Source organism: Vicia villosa, unplaced genomic scaffold (genome assembly GCF_029867415.1).
Source record: "Vicia villosa cultivar HV-30 ecotype Madison, WI unplaced genomic scaffold, Vvil1.0 ctg.000150F_1_1_1, whole genome shotgun sequence".
Lineage (NCBI taxonomy): Eukaryota > Viridiplantae > Streptophyta > Magnoliopsida > Fabales > Fabaceae > Vicia > Vicia villosa.
In genome coordinates, this window is record NW_026705040.1 from 158,872 (window position 1) to 178,611 (window position 19,740).

At 35.2% G+C, this 19,740-nt stretch overlaps 2 protein-coding genes across 2 annotated transcripts; both read left to right on the plus strand.

Annotated features, from left to right (window-relative positions):
- The first annotated feature begins 1,729 nt into the window (after window positions 1-1,729).
- On the plus strand, window positions 1,730-3,268 carry LOC131624717 (cationic peroxidase 1-like). The gene is made up of 3 exons (XM_058895637.1): window positions 1,730-2,027; window positions 2,120-2,311; window positions 2,393-3,268. The coding sequence occupies exons 1-3, from the start codon at window positions 1,767-1,769 to the stop codon at window positions 2,957-2,959; spliced, it is 1,020 nt and encodes a 339-aa protein (XP_058751620.1). The 5' UTR covers window positions 1,730-1,766; the 3' UTR covers window positions 2,960-3,268.
- Window positions 3,269-15,695: 12,427 nt separating this feature from the next.
- On the plus strand, window positions 15,696-17,234 carry LOC131624718 (cationic peroxidase 1-like). The gene is made up of 3 exons (XM_058895638.1): window positions 15,696-15,993; window positions 16,086-16,277; window positions 16,359-17,234. Exons 1-3 carry the CDS (start codon window positions 15,733-15,735, stop codon window positions 16,923-16,925), a joined length of 1,020 nt encoding a protein of 339 aa, XP_058751621.1. The 5' UTR covers window positions 15,696-15,732; the 3' UTR covers window positions 16,926-17,234.
- Window positions 17,235-19,740: the final 2,506 nt, after the last annotated feature.

A 19,740-nucleotide genomic window follows, 5' to 3' on the forward strand; every position in this document is an offset into this window, starting at 1 on the left:
TAATCCCTAATTAGTTCCCCGAACTACATTAAGCTCTGACTTCCATTAGGGATATGTAGGCATGAGGTTCACAAGGAATCTCAGCGAGCTAATAAAATACCAAAAATAGTCAGTCTGTTTGTCTTTCTTTTATTCAATTCAATTCCTTCTCCTAATACAAAGGAGAAACTTTCCCAATAATCATTAGCAGCACAAACACATTTAGACACAGAGAAGGTTCCTGTAGAGTACTACAGATATGTAGGGTGTTTAAACACTTCCCTATGTATAACCGACCTCCCGGACTCCAGAATTTCTAGTCTAGGTGAATCCCCACACTTAGCAAACTCCTAGGGTTTAGTTGAGATCTTTTTTTTCCTTTCCTACTCGTAGGACAAATAAGAAAGTTCGTGTGATATCGTAGGAAGAACTGAAATAAAATTCATCCCACCACGGGCGCATTCTCCTTCCAAATTTCGCGTGAAGGGTCTAGCGTGCCGTCCTCCCAAGTGAAACGGGGAGGTAAAAAAAACGACAACCACACCAACCTACCGATTCTGTTTACCCAGAATTTTGGTAAACAATCGCTAGTTTCTTATTAAAGCTTACTTTGCGGGATCAACTAGTAAATTCCAGAACTTCATTGTGCTATATTGTGTTTTTATTGTTGTTTGACTTGTGTTTAATACATAAAGAAAAATGTTGAAGAAAACAATGCACATAATTTAAAGAAATGACAAGAATAAGAAGTCAAAAGAAAACGACAGGAAATGAAATCACCAAAAGCAATGAGAATTTGTTAAAAATAGAAGGAATCTGTTGCGTAATAATTACAATGGTACGCATACGGACATTTTCAAAAAGTAACACTCGTTTCTCACTTTTTGCACAGAGATTTAGAGTATACTTTAGTAACGTAAAAATGCGGACCCTAAAACCAACAAATAATACTAGGGTTATGAATTTATAATTTACCATTTGAGAGATTGAGTCGCGAGCTAAGGTTTTATAAGACTCAGGGAAGTGTATCAAGAAAAATGAGGTAGCGAGATTCTACCATAACGTGATTCTACCAAATACAACACAATACCAAACAAGTACTTAGCCTAAAGTAGTGAGATTTTTAAAAAAAAATAATAATTAATTAATTAAATCTCACTTTTATAACTTGAAATTAACTATAGATGCAATCTGCAGCGAATTAACCGTAGCTAATCTAAAAATTTCTTGTAGTGATTTGGCTTTATAACCACTTATGGAAATCCAACTCTTAAACTTTATAACCAAAGTTCGTAAAGAAAATCGATACAGACAGACATAGTTTGGTCGAACAAATTCTCAACAACCTACTACGAGCATCCATGTAAAGAACCAACTAGTGCAACATATCTTCTAGCAAATATAAGTTTAAATATATAATATTTTTTAACACAATAGAATCCAATTTGGATAAATGTTCAATTAACATTTTCAATTATATTAGTACAAAAGTATTTTATTTTAGGAGAGTGGAATATATGCTCCTTAAAATCTGCTGCATTTTATTTAGAAGTCAACTAGATTAGCACAATCCAGCTAATAACATTTCATATAATCAGAATTTTATATCAAAACATCATATAGGAATGGATGTCCACAATGTACACGAACGTGTCCTCAACACACCAAAAAATTATGCAAACTACGTAATTTCTTCATGTATAAATATGTAACACATTTCATCAACTAAGTACAGATAAAAAATATCTCTTATTCATACTTTGAGAGTTCTGCTTAATAATATTAACATGGCTGATATTAAGCTTAGAATCTGTTTATTGATATGTCTTATGAGCATAATCTCAGCATCAAGTGTAATTCCTTCAGCAATTACTCACGTGTCTTCTTTCATACCTGATATTTCAAGTCAGATGAGCACAACTTTTTACGTTAACAAATGTCCCGGTGCTCTTCTAATCATTAAGGAAGAAATAACCAGAGCGGTGTTGAATGATCGTCGATTAGGCGCATCCTTGCTCCGTCTTCATTTTCACGACTGTTTTGTTCAAGTAATTCTTCATTTTTCTTTATAATTTGGTTTTTACACCTGTTTTTGTGAAAACAGTTCTAAACTTCTAATATTGCTACTTAATTTTTGAAGGGGTGTGATGCATCAATATTGTTGAAGGACACACCAAATTTCAAGGGAGAACAAAATGCCCGTCCCAATGCGAATTCTCTTAGGGGTTACGAAATCATAGACAAAGTAAAAGCTATATTGGAGACGCGCTGCCCTAATGTTGTTTCTTGTGCAGATATCTTAGCTGTTGCAGCAAGAGATTCTGTTGTTGCTGTAAGTTTTTTTGGTTTTACAATGCATATATATGTTGTTATTAACTGTATATTGATGGATGAAAAATATATATGTATTTAGCTTGGTGGACCTATTTGGCCGGTTCGTGTGGGAAGAAAAGATTCAACAACTGCGAATTTGAATGCTGCAAATTCAGATTTACCTTCTCCATTTCTTGACCTTAAAGGCCTTATTGATGCTTTCAAGAAAAAGGGTTTCTCAGCTGAGGAAATGGTTGCTTTATCAGGTTCTCACACAATAGGCCAAGCAAAATGCGCACTCATTCGACCAAGGATTTACAGCGAAAGCAATGTTCAATCTCAATACAGAAGTTCATTGCAAAAAACATGTCCAAAAAGTGGTGGTGACAACAACTTATCTCCTTTAGATGCCGCAACTCCAAACTTCTTTGACAATGCTTATTACCAAAATCTATTGAACCAAAAGGGTCTTCTGCATTCCGATCAACAACTCTATAAGGGTGGTTTTGGTCCCCTTGATTACAAAGTATCGGCTTACGCCAGTAATCCATTACTCTTCAGATTAGATTTCGCTAACGCGATGGTTAAGATGGGAAATCTCAGTCCTTTAACAGGAAACCAGGGTCAGATCAGAAAATATTGCAGCATAGTGAATAAAGTTTATTGAGTCTGGCTCTCTCTCGTACTATCAAAATCCTTGTTGACAACAGTTTTTTGTTTCCAAGTTTTCATTCAGTACCAATTCTTTTATCAAATTTTCAAAAAAAGCTCAACTTGAGGACTCTCTTGTCTATGCTTGATTTTATGTTTTTGGTGTTTTTTTCTTGATGAATATCCCTTGTATTGTTATTTTTGTTTTTCCTTTGGGCACTTAAGAGTTACGGTATTTTTTAAATATATTGTATTCACTTGGTATCATACCTTACAATTTCAGTTCAATTCTTGATTTTTTTTTTTCTAGTTTTTTAAAGGCAAAAGATACTTCAGAAACCCAAGTAGAGTATAGACCAATGATAACTATAGCAAGAATATCATCCGACTATCCAAGGAAGGAATTTGTGAAAAACCAAAAATAAGTGTTGGTATAACATTAGTATCACTTAACTAGATCCATGATCAAGTTTAGATAATAATGAATTTATCCCAACAAAAGGTTAATAAGGAATTACTACAACCAACAACTCAATACAGTGGCTATTATCAGAGTCATAGCTACAAGGAGCAGAAAACAAGTGCTGATACTCCATCTTGTATATATTTCTCTTCCTTAGTTATGACTGGATCTGATGTGAACTTGAAGTAACTGATATCAAACTTGATTGTCGTGATGAGATATAGTTTCTAGCTGTCGGTTGATGTTTTATCTGACGTTATAGGGTAGTATTTGCAAATACTTTGACATTGAAGTAAGTGACAGTTATGAACTAGAAAGAAATGTTTTAAATTTTAAAAAGTGAGTACTTTAATTTTAGAGTATTATTTATTATGTCATATGAAGGTCTTTATTCAATCACTCAACATAATTAAGTGTTTACTTTTGGCATGACTTAGCTTGTTCCCGAGACCTCATAACCCCTTCTCAGTTGTCCTTTATTCCTCTTGTATCTCTATCTAACCATTCTTAAGTTTATGGATAGGATATAATCATCTTTATTATGGTACCATACTCTTATTAGATTGTTGTTATTATCACTACTAAAAAAATATATATTTTATGACAACGATTTTTCCTCACATAACCAAAAAATGGTGGTACAATTTCTAGACGCACCATATATATATTTTTTTAAAATATACAATCTTTACATTAGTTTTTGCTAAAAATCGTGAGGTAAACTAATTTATGGTACATGTTTTGAATCCTAACAATTTTAGTTTATATTTTTTATTTCAATAAAAGTAATGTCTTCCTGCATATTTTATTATATATATATATATATATATATATATATATATATATATATATATATATATATATAAGGACAGATCAAATTACATCCGAAGAGGTACACCATGAGTTACATTTGCTCAATAATTTCCTTTCGAATAAATATTTTTTAAAATCAACTGTTGAGTATCACGCACAGAAAGCCGTGAAAGGAAGCATTCTAGCTGAGCACCTGGCTCACCATCCACTCAATGATCATGAATCAACAAGTTTTGACTTTCCAGACGAGGACGTCATGTACCTCAACTTGAAAGATTACGACGAGCCACTACCAGACGAAGGACCTGAGATAGGATCCCAATGGGGCTTAATCTTTGACGGAGCTGTCAATGCTTATGGACGAGGAATTGGGGCAATCATTGTTACACCTCAAGGTACCCATATTCCATTTACTGCCAGATTAACTTTCAAGTGCACAAACAATGAGGCCGAATATGAAGCTTGCATCATGGGTCTCGAAGAAGCCGTGGATCTAAGAATCAAACAGTTGGATGTATACGGAGATTCTGCTTTGGTCATCAATCAAATCAAAGGTGAATGGGAAACACGCCAACCAGGGCCAATCCCTTACAAAGACTACGTAAGAAGATTGTTACCATTCTTCGACAGGGTAGAGTTTCATCACATTCCTCGCGAAGAAAACAACTTGGCTGATGCATTAGCCACGCTCTCTTCCATGATTAGGATAAATAATTGGAATGACATTCCTCGGATCGATGTTATGCGCCTGGATAGGCCCGCTCATGTTTTCACAGTAGAAGCAATCATCGACGAAAAACCATGGTATCACGACATCAAGAACTTTCTTCAAAAGCAAGAATACCCTCTTGGGGCGTCAAAGAAAGATAGAAAGACTTTGAGAAAGTTAACTTGTAGATTTTTCCTGAATGAAGATGTTCTGTACAAGAGAAACTTTGACATGGTTCTGCTCTGATGCGTTGACAGAAAAGAAGCGGAAGTACTCATGAGAGAAATACATGAAGGTTCCTTTGGTACTCACACCAATGGACATACCATGACAAGGAAAATACTGAGAGCAAGATATTATTGGCTGACGATGGAGTCAGATTGCTACCAGTACGCAAAGAGGTGTCACAAATGTCAGATCTACGCCGATAGAATTCATGTGCCACCATCTCTTCTCAACATACTCTCTTCCCCTTGGCCTTTCTCCATGTGGGGAATCGACATGATTGGAATGATCGAGCCAAAAGCGTCCAACGGACATCGCTTCATCTTGGTAGCTATAGACTATTTCACCAAATGGGTTGAAGCAGCTTCATATGCAAACGTTACAAGACAAGTTGTCGTCAGGTTTATCAAGAATCACATCATCTGTCGCTACAGCATTCCTAGCAAGATAATCACTGACAATGGGTCAAATTTGAATAACAAAATGATGAAGGAGCTTTGTGAAGAATTCAAGATTGAACATCACAACTCATCTCCTTACAGACCAAAGATGAATGGAGCTGTAGAAGCAGCTAACAAAAACATCAAGAAAATCGTTCAGAAGATGGTCATCACTTACAAAGATTGGCATGAAATGCTCCCGTATGCTCTTCATGGTTACCGTACATCAGTACGTACTTCGACTGGAGCAACTCCTTTCTCCCTTGTATATGGCATGGAGGCAGTCCTACCTATAGAGGTTGAGATTCCATCAATGAGAGTCTTGATGGAGGCAAAATTAACAGAAGCCGAGTAGTGTCAAAGCAGATTCGATGGATTGAATTTGATCGAAGAAAAGCGCATGACAGCTTTATGCCACGGTCAGCTATATCAACAAAGAATGAAAAAAGCTTTCGACAAAAAGGTTCGACCTCGCACAATCAAAGAAGGCGACCTTGTACTAAAAAAGATTCAATCTTTTCTCACAGATTCAAGAGGGAAATGGACTCCCAATTATGACGGCCCCTACGTGGTCAAGAGAGCTTTCTCAGGAGGAGCCTTAATACTCACGACTATGGATGGAGAAGAATTCACCCGTCCTGTGAACGTCGACGCAGTCAAGAAATACTTCGCCTAAATAATCAAAAGAACAGCTCGCTAAGTTGAAAACTCGCAGAGAGCAGCTTAGGCAAAAAAGAGCGTCTCGGTGAATCGAAAACCCGAAAGGGCGATTCAGGCAAAAGTTAGAGACATAAAAAATAAATAATCAATCCCGGTAGACTTAAAACCCGAAAGGGGTAGTTTACGCAAAAGTTAGGGATATATGGCAAGTAACTGTGTTCAGGACAAACTTGATCATTCAAAAATCCATAGCGGAGTATTCATCAGCAGTAGGTCATCTTCTACGAAGCACGAATACAGCGCAACCCGGAGTGGAAGGGAAAGATAACGGTCGTTACGTTTCAGCGTAGCCCTTTTCCTGAAAAATTACCAATTTCCAACTTTGTAAATACTCCATGGAATCAAGCATTTGGCTGATTACCATTCCATATAATAATTTGAGCCTTGTGCATTCTTTGCAAATCGAGTCTTATTCAATTTCTTGAAATGCATTTTAAGTTTAAACAATCATTTTCTTGAAACAAATGTTTTCATAAAATAAAATGAATTTACTTGCAATAATAAAGGTGAAATTTCTTTCTAAGGTTTACAAACAATAGGAAGAATGCAAACAGTTGCTCCGAGAACGGTTGAGACTCCGGGAACCAAGATTTCCCCATGAGGTCGCTTTGCGAACATCTCCCGATGACGGATCTTCACTTCAATTCATATTAATCACTTCGGACAGCGGACAACTGATAACCAGGTATTCCCGACAGAGTTCGAACTACAAGAAGAGGACATCTTCTGATCAACAAGATTCGAGTCGTATCATAGGATTTTACATCCGCGACAATTCTATTCACTTTCACTTTACATTTTATATTTGTCATAATATTCATGCATACTTTATAACTGCATAGTCGAGTCAGGCTTTGATCATGTGAATGCCCGAATCATTAAAACCATATACTCGAGATTCCCCTGCGAAGTTGTTAAAGGGTTTTTCTTCTTCATAAAGAAGGTTCATACACCCAAATTCGCCAAGCAAGTCAACAAATGGTAGTCTCCCTGAAAGAGATAGTTTGTTCACTTTTGGAATTCCTCAATTGAGAATCTCCTGCAGAGCGACGCTCGACAATCTTCTTCAAATAAGGTAGTTTGTTTCGCATTTTGAATTCCTCAGAAGTTCGGTATTTCCCCAGCGGATCGACAAAAGATCCCCAACGGAGTCAGTGAATTGTAGTCTTCATCCAGAAGATAGTTCAGATTCCTCAGCGTAAGTAGATGAATGGTAGTCTTCTTCCCGAAGACAGTTCATCCGCTTTCGAGCAAAGTCATTAGCCCCTCAAAAGAGCGCGGGACCATATGACAATCCTTCAAAAACGTGAAGTTGAAAGGAGGGATGGTGAAGTTTCTTTATTTACCATCAAATGGTATCTTACCTCCAAGTGCTGGTAAGAAGTTTGATGAGGAAACAAACCTTTGAAGTTTCCTTATTTACCGTCAAATGGTATCTTACCTCCAAGTGCTGGTAAGAAGTTTGATGAGGAAACAAACCTTTGAAGTTTCTCTATTTACCGTCAAATGGTATCTTACCTCCAAGTGCTGGTAAGAAGTTTGATGAGGAAACAAACCTTTGAAGTTTCTTTATTTACCGTCAAATGGTATCTTACCTCCAAGTGCTGGTAAGAAGTTTGATGAGGAAACAAACCTTTGAAGTTTCTTTACTACCATCAAATGGCATCTCATCTCCAAGTGCTGATGAGAAGTTTGATGAGGAAACAAACCTTTGGAAATTTTCTCTTTATCTGAGATATTGTCCAAACACGGCTGAGACCAGTTTCGAGATATGGACATCCGAAACAAGGGGGAGGTTGTTTACCTTTTTCTAAGTGTCAACACTTAGTTAAAGAAGATGGATTGAGCATTCTACACTGCCATCCATTCACTAGAGTCCACATCAAGTATTTCTACAGGAGTTTGTCTCCTCATCCCCTGCCAAGTGCGACAACGGGATCAAGTTATAAAAGGATTTTATCAATTACAACATCTCAGGAGCGCCCAAAATTCGGGCATTCTTTGATATTTAAGTCTCTTTCACACAGGAGAGATCGAGATATCAATCTCTCTCCCTCCAGATAAAAGAAACTTAAATAGGGGCATCTGTCATACCCTAATTTTTGACCCCCCTGAGATGACATATCTTCAGGATTTTCATCAGGTCAAAGCAAGTACCCAGAGCAGTCACTTCTTCATTTGGCATTTAATCAAGGATGTTCAAAGACAAGAAAACTCAGGCAAAGGATCAATCAGTAGAAGGATTAGTCTCTAACATAATCATAGGACTCAAGAACTTCATTTTTTCACCTATGATTGATTAGACACCCAGTCCTCTAAGTACAGATTTACTCAGGTCACCAGACTAGGGTTTTTGAGCCTATCAAGGACTGAAATCAGGGATCACCTTTGGGAAACCCTAAAAAGCTCCAGGACATCTATTAAATACTTCAATAATCTTCAAATGATCCATACAATAAGATCCACTGGACATCACACCTCAATTCAAGATCCACAGTCACCAATTTCATCTGGTCGACAATTAGGGTTTTTAACCTAATTCATCTGGATAGTTGACTTTTAATCAGGGCATGGATCCAAAACTCAAGACATGATTCAAGAACCTCTACTACCTTAACATAACCCATTTACATCACTCATTTGAGGAGGAGATCTTAATTCCACACAAAAGTCCAAAATCTCACCTTATCTGGAAAAAGTCAACTGTATGGGATCACCTTTGACTTTTAAGATTTTTGGTCAAACCATGACTTTCAAGGATCAATATCATCAATATATGGATATTAAAGTCATTTGACCAAAGAAATTCAAGAAGAATTTTCAAGGAGCAAAAAGTCGGGAATTAGGGTTTTTGAGGGCATTGTGGGAACTCAAAATTTCACCTACACAACTCAAAAAACTTCCAACATGAAAGTTGTAGATCTTTCAAAATAAAACAACATCTTACAATGGAACTTTTTTCAAAAGATCAACCATTTAAAGAGTTTTGGAATTTTGAAGCTTTAGGTTATAAAAACTTAAAAAAATTTCTAAGTGTTTTAACCTAGTTTTCTTCCAACTTTGGCCTCATTTTTCACAAATTTGCCAAAGGATTCTGAAGAAACTCCAAACTAATGATTTGAAGTAGATGTTTAGGGCTTTCCAAATTGTGTTCAACCTTCTCCAAATTCATTTTGAGCTAAGAGTTATGCTTGTTCAAAGTTGGCCTCATGAAGTAAAATTATAGGTCATGTACAATTTGAAACTTTGTAATTTTGTGCAAATGACCTCTCTTATGGATGCTACATGACCCATAACACATCTGCAAACATGCCATGCATTCATTTTTACCATGACATGAGAATTGAAGAAGATTCTAAAAACAAGAACATGTGATTATGTACTGATTACATTTGTGAATTTATGGCAAATTGATGAATCACCCAAGGAATCTTCTCACCAACCAATTGGAACACTCCTCTGCATCAGAAATGTTCCCCAAGACCAGATAAGATCAATAGATAGGGAGCTAGCTCGATTTGGCCATCATTGCATTTTGAAGATTCTTTGAATTTCTTCATGGCCAAGAAATCAAAACTCCCTCATTAAGCAAGCTCACTCTCTCAATCAGTATTGAATCAATTGCCTATAAATAGAGGACTCTTACTCATTCAAAAAACACACCAAAGCAACCATATTCCTTGCTTTCTCTTTCTCTTCTCATGCTTATGGTTTTTCAAAGTTCTTTGGCAAGAAAAATCGTTTTCTTCAAACCAGAGCTTATCTTTGGAAAGTAAGCATTCTAACATCTCAAAGGGGTTCATTTGAGGTGATCCAAGCACCTGGATCACTTCTGTAAGTGGAGGAACGCCATTGTTGCTCTCACTTTGGAGTTGTTGCAGTTGGAGGTCCATAGAGCAATTCAGAAGGTTTCCAACAAAGCCAAGCATCCAGGCACGTTCCTCTGGTCATAGTGAAGCTGTTCAGATGGCTGCAGCTCGTCTGTAACTCAAGAATCATCACTCTCCATGTCCACTTGAAGCTCAAATCGAGGGAGGTCCATAGAGCAATTCAGGAGAATTGAAGTTACAATAAGCATTCAGTTAGCATCACTGAGTCCCAAGGAAGCTTTTGGGATCATTCATACAAGCTCAGGTGCTCTCTACCATCCTCACGACCTCCATTTTCAGAGGTAAGTTTCTGAACTCCACCTCTTTAATTTAAGCACTCTTTGTGATAAAGCTCGATTCTATCTTGTTCAGCATCATCAGAGGATTGAAAATCCTCTATCATCATTCGTTTATCTTTAAGTATAGCCATTTAATTTGATTTTTAAATTTTAGGGTTCTTCACGTTTTCTGGTAAATTAGTTAGATATAGTTAATATAAATTTATGTTAGTTACATATTCAGAATCGTGAGTGAATTTAGAGCAAGTTTCATGTTTACACCTTGGCCATTGGTTGAGATTTGAGAGAATTAGAATTTCAAAAATGTTGGAGCTTGAGGTTGAAGACGAAGATGGAGGGTGGCGCCATTTTCAAATCTGAGGGCCAAGTTTATTTTATTTTGAATGGTTTGTGTTTTACAAACGAATTCATCGTTTGCCCTAGTGGCCTCACATGCGCTCTTAGTCTCCTCATGCCCAAGGTCTGGGGTTCGAATCCCCCTCGCCTCAGACCTTTTGATTTTATTTTCTTTTTTGGCTTCTATACACTTGAACAATATATGAATTGCAATGAAGCCAGCTTACTATCACCACACGCGCGCTGGCTCAGTGGTGTTGGTTTTGGGTGTGTGACCTAAAAAGCGTGTGTTCAAACCTTGGAGGAGACAAAATCATTTTTTTACCACTAATTTCCTTCATTTTTTCTCACAACTTCACACAATTAATTCACCTATCAAATCAAATCATTTTCACTTCATTTTTCACACACTTGTTATTTAATATACCTATTTTATGAATAATCAAAAAAATCATAAAAAATATTATTTATTTCATGTATTTTAATTAGGTTTAAAATAGTATGTTTTAAATGTTTTCTTAAATACTTTAAAATATATATTTTCATTTTGTTTTAACCTAATTACTTTGTGAATAATTTTATGATAAAACCCTAATTATTTAGGTCTTAATTAGGTATAGATTTCATCTTTGCCTTAATTAAGTTGACTTTTGTCAATATTCAAAACTGTTTTCAATCTCTGATTAAACAGGTGATTAAGGTTTTCAAACAACAAAACCTTATATCATTTCAATCTTTTTTCCAACTGTTTCTCATAACAGTGAATCATTTTCAAGTGGGCCTCTATTAGAGTGTAAGACCCAACACCTTCTTTCTTTTCATAGTTTGTTTTACAAAACTGTATTTTCAAAATCTTCTTTCTGTTTTCAAAACATTCTTCTGGTATTTGAAGGGCATTATTCCCGGTGAAACTCTTCAGATACCTATGTGACCTATGTCTATCTTCACTTCTTCTGTTTTCAAAAAACCATTAACTGTTTATCCTATATATTCAACTGTTATCCATCAATTACTGGTAAGGCTTTGTACATACTTCTTCAAAGGCCTCCACTCCATCCAGGTTAGGCTTTACAAGCTTTCAATTTACAGTCTTTATTCAAATTACTATCAAATATAAATTGTGCATATATATTAGTTTAGAACTACGTTTGAGTATAAACCCTAGGACAGTTAAACTATATATATATTATAGGAATATGACCTAGGATTGAGAATGTCTTCCCGGTGAAGGCTCTTTCCTAATTAGAGATCTGTAGTTCAAACCCCCAAGATGAATTATTACCGGTGAAACATCTTGGCAAAAACCTTAGAATCCAAAAAAATAGGACACATCCACCCAAAGAGGAATTATTCCCGGTGAAACCTCTTACCCATTTGCTTAAAGCCAAAATAAGTTCAAAACTACATAGCTTTCTCTTGTGCTATAACAAGGACCCTCGATGACCCTCGATTAGCCTCCTCTTGGGCTTTGTACAAGGACCCACAGGCTTCTTAAAAGCATTTCCAGCTTCCTCTTGAGCTTGTATACAAGGACCCATCAGGTTTCTTACAAACATAGGAACAGGTCTTTAGTCACCTTTTAACATACCCTGGTGAGTTTCTTCCAATTAAACCAGACTTTAAACAAACTAAGTTTGTCTCAATTTTACATTGAGTACACCTTTTGGAATGAGAGACATGGACAGTCTCTGTCACCCTTATCTTCATCAATCTTCCTTAGCAGAGTCTAGGATCCATGTTTGCTTATCCTGAGCAAGTGTCAGCCTTCATCTTGGGCTTTAAACAAGAAGTCTCCACTAGATAATCTTTCTGCCAATCATTTTAACAAAAACCCCTGGAAAGGGTTAGCCTCCAAATCATTCTTTCATCTTAATAAAAACCCCTGGAAATGGTTAGCCTCCAAATCATTCTTTCATCTTAATAAAAACCCCTGGAAAGGGTTAGCCTCCAAAATCACTTCTTCAAAAACCAAAGATTCATTTCTCTTAGGAGATAATTTCCCCAAAAGAGTCAAAACCCCTGGAAAGGGTTAGCCTCCAAAGTCAATTAATAAAAACCTGTTTAAAAGAATAAAACCCCTGGAAAGGGTTAACTTCCAAAAATCATTCTTTTCAACAGACAATTTCACCAGCTGAGTCAAAATCCCTGGAAAGGGTTAGCTTCCAAAAATCAGTCTTTTAATAAATAAATCCTTCAATAGAGTCAAAATCCAACAAAAACAGTTAGCCTCAACCTTGGGCTTCATACAAGGCACAAAAACAATAAAACTCCCCTGTTAATAGTCAGCCTCAACCTTGGGCATTGTACAAGGCAGATAATAGAGTCTCCCCCAGTGAGTCCTTCATCATTCAGGTAGCCACAACCTTGGGCTTTGTACAAGGCAGATAAACCATATTTCATGTGTCAAAGATTCCTAACATCTAGGATCTTTTCCCTATTAGAGTCATCCATACTCAGTTTATTTAAGAGTCCGCCACAACCTTGGGCTTTGTACAAGGCAGAAAATAATATTTCCCCTAGTTAGAGTCAGCCTCAATTCTGGGCTTTGTACAAAACACCAAATAAAACCCATCAAAATAGATTTTCCCTAAGTAGAGTCAGCCTCAATTCTGGGCTTTGTACAGAACATAAAAATCCCCTGTAAATTAATCCCCAGTGGAGTTTTCTCCCAGAGTCATAATAATAATCAATCAATAAAAAAAAGCCTCAAGCTTGGGCCTCATACAAGCCAGTTAAAGATCAAATCTTTTATACAGTAGATAGACATAGCTTATCTCTATAGAGAGATCTTTCCTCTATCTCACCACATTCAAACAAACAAACATTACATTTCATTTTAATCAAGTCTCCCATTTAGGATTTTGAAAGGCATGAGCTGGCAGTAAAACCCAGACATGTGGTAACTTTCCCTAATTTGGATGAGCATCTTTCTTTCATTTAAGAGGCATTTGACTGGTATACTTGCACATACACAAGTAAGGTCCCCCTCTTGAATGAAATGAATTCAGTTATTCTGTCACTCTTTTAATGTTTGTGGTGGAATAGTAGAAATACCTCTCTATAAAGATGACTTCATGTCTCTTTACTGTAAACAGAGATTTAATTCAAAGCTTCAACCTTGAGCTTCAAGCAAGGCACCCAAAAATAATTAATCCCTAATTAGTTCCCCGAACTACAATAAGCTCTGACTTCCATTAGGGATATGTAGGCATGAGGTTCACAAGGAATCTCAGCGAGCTAATAAAATACCAAAAATAGTCAGTCTGTTTGTCTTTCTTTTATTCAATTCAATTCCTTCTCCTAATACAAAGGAGAAACTTTCCCAATAATCATTAGCAGCACAAACACATTTAGACACAGAGAAGGTTCCTGTAGAGTACTACAGATATGTAGGGTGTTTAAACACTTCCCTATGTATAACCGACCTCCCGGACTCCAGAATTTCTAGTCTAGGTGAATCCCCACACTTAGCAAACTCCTAGGGTTTAGTTGAGATCTTTTTTTTCCTTTCCTACTCGTAGGACAAATAAGAAAGTTCGTGTGATATCGTAGGAAGAACTGAAATAAAATTCATCCCACCACGGGCGCATTCTCCTTCCAAATTTCGCGTGAAGGGTCTAGCGTGCCATCCTCCCAAGTGAAACGGGGAGGTAAAAAAAACGACAACCACACCAACCTACCGATTCTGTTTACCCAGAATTTTGGTAAACAATCGCTAGTTTCTTATTAAAGCTTACTTTGCGGGATCAACTAGTAAATTCCAGAACTTCATTGTGCTATATTGTGTTTTTATTGTTGTTTGACTTGTGTTTAATACATAAAGAAAAATGTTGAAGAAAACAATGCACATAATTTAAAGAAATGACAAGAATAAGAAGTCAAAAGAAAACGACAGGAAATGAAATCACCAAAAGCAATGAGAATTTGTTAAAAATAGAAGGAATCTGTTGCGTAATAATTACAATGGTACGCATACGGATATTTTCAAAAAGTAACACTCGTTTCTCACTTTTTGCACAGAGATTTAGAGTATACTTTAGTAACGTAAAAATGCGGACCCTAAAACCAACAAATAATACTAGGGTTATGAATTTATAATTTACCATTTGAGAGATTGAGTCGCGAGCTAAGGTTTTATAAGACTCAGGGAAGTGTATCAAGAGAAATGAGGTAGCGAGATTCTACCATAACGTGATTCTACCAAATACAACACAATACCAAACAAGTACTTAGCCTAAAGTAGTGAGATTTTTAAAAAAAAAAAATAATTAATTAATTAAATCTCACTTTTATAACTTGAAATTAACTATAGATGCAATCTGCAGCGAATTAACCGTAGCTAATCTAAAAATTTCTTGTAGTGATTTGGCTTTATAACCACTTATGGAAATCCAACTCTTAAACTTTATAACCAAAGTTCGTAAAGAAAATCGATACAGACAGACATAGTTTGGTCGAACAAATTCTCAACAACCTACTACGAGCATCCATGTAAAGAACCAACTAGTGCAACATATCTTCTAGCAAATATAAGTTTAAATATATAATATTTTTTAACACAATAGAATCCAATTTGGATAAATGTTCAATTAACATTTTCAATTATATTAGTACAAAAGTATTTTATTTTAGGAGAGTGGAATATATGCTCCTTAAAATCTGCTGCATTTTATTTAGAAGTCAACTAGATTAGCACAATCCAGCTAATAACATTTCATATAATCAGAATTTTATATCAAAACATCATATAGGAATGGATGTCCACAATGTACACGAACGTGTCCTCAACACACCAAAAAATTATGCAAACTACGTAATTTCTTCATGTATAAATATGTAACACATTTCATCAACTAAGTACAGATAAAAAATATCTCTTATTCATACTTTGAGAGTTCTGCTTAATAATATTAACATGGCTGATATTAAGCTTAGAATCTGTTTATTGATATGTCTTATGAGCATAATCTCAGCATCAAGTGTAATTCCTTCAGCAATTACTCACGTGTCTTCTTTCATACCTGATATTTCAAGTCAGATGAGCACAACTTTTTACGTTAACAAATGTCCCGGTGCTCTTCTAATCATTAAGGAAGAAATAACCAGAGCGGTGTTGAATGATCGTCGATTAGGCGCATCCTTGCTCCGTCTTCATTTTCACGACTGTTTTGTTCAAGTAATTCTTCATTTTTCTTTATAATTTGGTTTTTACACCTGTTTTTGTGAAAACAGTTCTAAACTTCTAATATTGCTACTTAATTTTTGAAGGGGTGTGATGCATCAATATTGTTGAAGGACACACCAAATTTCAAGGGAGAACAAAATGCCCGTCCCAATGCGAATTCTCTTAGGGGTTACGAAATCATAGACAAAGTAAAAGCTATATTGGAGACGCGCTGCCCTAATGTTGTTTCTTGTGCAGATATCTTAGCTGTTGCAGCAAGAGATTCTGTTGTTGCTGTAAGTTTTTTGGGTTTTACAATGCATATATATGTTGTTATTAACTGTATATTGATGGATGAAAAATATATATCTATTTAGCTTGGTGGACCTATTTGGCCGGTTCGTGTGGGAAGAAAAGATTCAACAACTGCGAATTTGAATGCTGCAAATTCAGATTTACCTTCTCCATTTCTTGACCTTAAAGGCCTTATTGATGCTTTCAAGAAAAAGGGTTTCTCAGCTGAGGAAATGGTTGCTTTATCAGGTTCTCACACAATAGGCCAAGCAAAATGCGCACTCATTCGACCAAGGATTTACAGCGAAAGCAATGTTCAATCTCAATACAGAAGTTCATTGCAAAAAACATGTCCAAAAAGTGGTGGTGACAACAACTTATCTCCTTTAGATGCCGCAACTCCAAACTTCTTTGACAATGCTTATTACCAAAATCTATTGAACCAAAAGGGTCTTCTGCATTCCGATCAACAACTCTATAAGGGTGGTTTTGGTCCCCTTGATTACAAAGTATCGGCTTACGCCAGTAATCCATTACTCTTCAGATTAGATTTCGCTAACGCGATGGTTAAGATGGGAAATCTCAGTCCTTTAACAGGAAACCAGGGTCAGATCAGAAAATATTGCAGCATAGTGAATAAAGTTTATTGAGTCTGGCTCTCTCTCGTACTATCAAAATCCTTGTTGACAACAGTTTTTTGTTTCCAAGTTTTCATTCAGTACCAATTCTTTTATCAAATTTTCAAAAAAAGCTCAACTTGAGGACTCTCTTGTCTATGCTTGATTTTATGTTTTTGGTGTTTTTTTCTTGATGAATATCCCTTGTATTGTTATTTTTGTTTTTCCTTTGGGCACTTAAGAGTTACGGTATTTTTTAAATATATTGTATTCACTTGGTATCATACCTTACAATTTCAGTTCAATTCTTGATTTTTTTTTTTCTAGTTTTTTAAAGGCAAAAGATACTTCAGAAACCCAAGTAGAGTATAGACCAATGATAACTATAGCAAGAATATCATCCGACTATCCAAGGAAGGAATTTGTGAAAAACCAAAAATAAGTGTTGGTATAACATTAGTATCACTTAACTAGATCCATGATCAAGTTTAGATAATAATGAATTTATCCCAACAAAAGGTTAATAAGGAATTACTACAACCAACAACTCAATACAGTGGCTATTATCAGAGTCATAGCTACAAGGAGCAGAAAACAAGTGCTGATACTCCATCTTGTATATATTTCTCTTCCTTAGTTATGACTGGATCTGATGTGAACTTGAAGTAACTGATATCAAACTTGATTGTCGTGATGAGATATAGTTTCTAGCTGTCGGTTGATGTTTTATCTGACGTTATAGGGTAGTATTTGCAAATACTTTGACATTGAAGTAAGTGACAGTTATGAACTAGAAAGAAATGTTTTAAATTTTAAAAAGTGAGTACTTTAATTTTAGAGTATTATTTATTATGTCATATGAAGGTCTTTATTCAATCACTCAACATAATTAAGTGTTTACTTTTGGCATGACTTAGCTTGTTCCCGAGACCTCATAACCCCTTCTCAGTTGTCCTTTATTCCTCTTGTATCTCTATCTAACCATTCTTAAGTTTATGGATAGGATATAATCATCTTTATTATGGTACCATACTCTTATTAGATTGTTGTTATTATCACTACTAAAAAAATATATATTTTATGACAACGATTTTTCCTCACATAACCAAAAAATGGTGGTACAATTTCTAGACGCACCATATATATATTTTTTTAAAATATACAATCTTTACATTAGTTTTTGCTAAAAATCGTGAGGTAAACTAATTTATGGTACATGTTTTGAATCCTAACAATTTTAGTTTATATTTTTTATTTCAATAAAAGTAATGTCTTCCTGCATATTTTATTATATATATATATATATATATATATATATATATATATATATATATATATATATATATATATATATATATATATATATATATATATATATATATATATAAGGAGAGATCAAATTACATCCGAAGAGGTACACCATGAGTTACATTCGCTCAATAACTTCCTTTCGAATAAATATTTTTTAAAATCAACCGTTGAATTGAAACATATTATCATATAAATCATACAAATAAAGTTTGTGATTAATCTATAATGATTTACTATATCATTGGATTACATCAAAATTAATATTATACGAAAGTTCATTTTGACGTTAATCTTTAGATATCTTGATGGTATCTAACGATTAAAATTACTTCAACAATCTTATAAAATTCAACAACGAAAACAAATAACGTTCATCCCCCCTCTAGTGTTACGTATCAGAGCAATGACGCCGACTCGGACTATTGAAAGTAACTATCCTTCACTCCTGCTAGTTACCAACATATGGGTAACATTCAAACAGAAGGGTTGAGATATCATAACAATATAAAGAAGCGTATGATAACGAGTATATGAAGAATAAAGTCATACACAATTCACCACTTCACTAAGCATCAATATCGTTAATCAACAAGTAGTATACCAACATTTAACAACAACAGCTCATCATCACATCATTAATCATACAAAGATTCATCAACAAACAGCTCATCATTAATCATCACTATATAAAAGGCAATGAACCAACAACCACTAGTGTAGAAACTACTTTTTACATCGGGCAAAAACTACTTTTTACATCGGGTCTGGACCCGATGTAAAGCCAGGCGATGTAATAAGTCTGAGACATTTTACATCGGGTCAAGGCCCGATGTAAAAGTAGCATACCACATCGGTTGAACTCAGATGTCTGATGTGAAAGATATTGCAATTTTTTTATAAAAAAAAATATGCGCAATATTTTACATCGGGTATTCATTTTGGCCGATGTAATAGACGACCTTTTACATTGGTTGTTAGAAAGGCCCAATGTGACAAATCATGCCATTTTTTTGCGCCATATTTTACATCTGGGTGTGCATTTTACCCGATGTAATAGACTACATTTTACATCGGTTTTTACTACGGCCCGATGTAATATCTTTTCTGGTTTTTAGCATAAATTGACTGTTATTCCAATTTTCCCTATTTTAACCTGTAATTTTTTTTACCTAATTTTCAATATAATATACAAATACCACACACACCAATATAAGATCGCTACTTTGCACATTTTTCCCACAACACTCAGACCATATTTAACTGCACTAAATAGCTAAGATGCATATATATTCGTCAAAATATACAAAAGTATTAATTTAGGATACACAAGTGTACAAAATGATAAGAAAGGTTTACACACATTTTTCTACTATAAAATAACAACACTAAACATAAAGTTATTCTTTATATAACTCAAAGAAACATTTTGCCCAACGGAGTCGCAAATCATACAAATCTTCTTGTGTTAATTCCGTAGGATCATCAAATACCTACAATACGTAAATGTACAATATAGAGTTATTCTTTGAAAATTCTC

Excerpts from the sequence above, each read along its gene's own strand:
- LOC131624717 (XM_058895637.1), top strand. The coding sequence starts at position 1,767 with ATGGCTGATATTAAGCTTAGAATCTGTTTATTGATATGTCTTATGAGC. Across the intron at positions 2,028-2,119 it reads TTCACGACTGTTTTGTTCAA|GGGTGTGATGCATCAATATT; the intron begins GTAATTCTTCAT and ends TAATTTTTGAAG. Across the intron at positions 2,312-2,392 it reads CAAGAGATTCTGTTGTTGCT|CTTGGTGGACCTATTTGGCC; the intron begins GTAAGTTTTTTT and ends ATATGTATTTAG.
- LOC131624718 (XM_058895638.1), top strand. The coding sequence starts at position 15,733 with ATGGCTGATATTAAGCTTAGAATCTGTTTATTGATATGTCTTATGAGC. Across the intron at positions 15,994-16,085 it reads TTCACGACTGTTTTGTTCAA|GGGTGTGATGCATCAATATT; the intron begins GTAATTCTTCAT and ends TAATTTTTGAAG. Across the intron at positions 16,278-16,358 it reads CAAGAGATTCTGTTGTTGCT|CTTGGTGGACCTATTTGGCC; the intron begins GTAAGTTTTTTG and ends ATATCTATTTAG.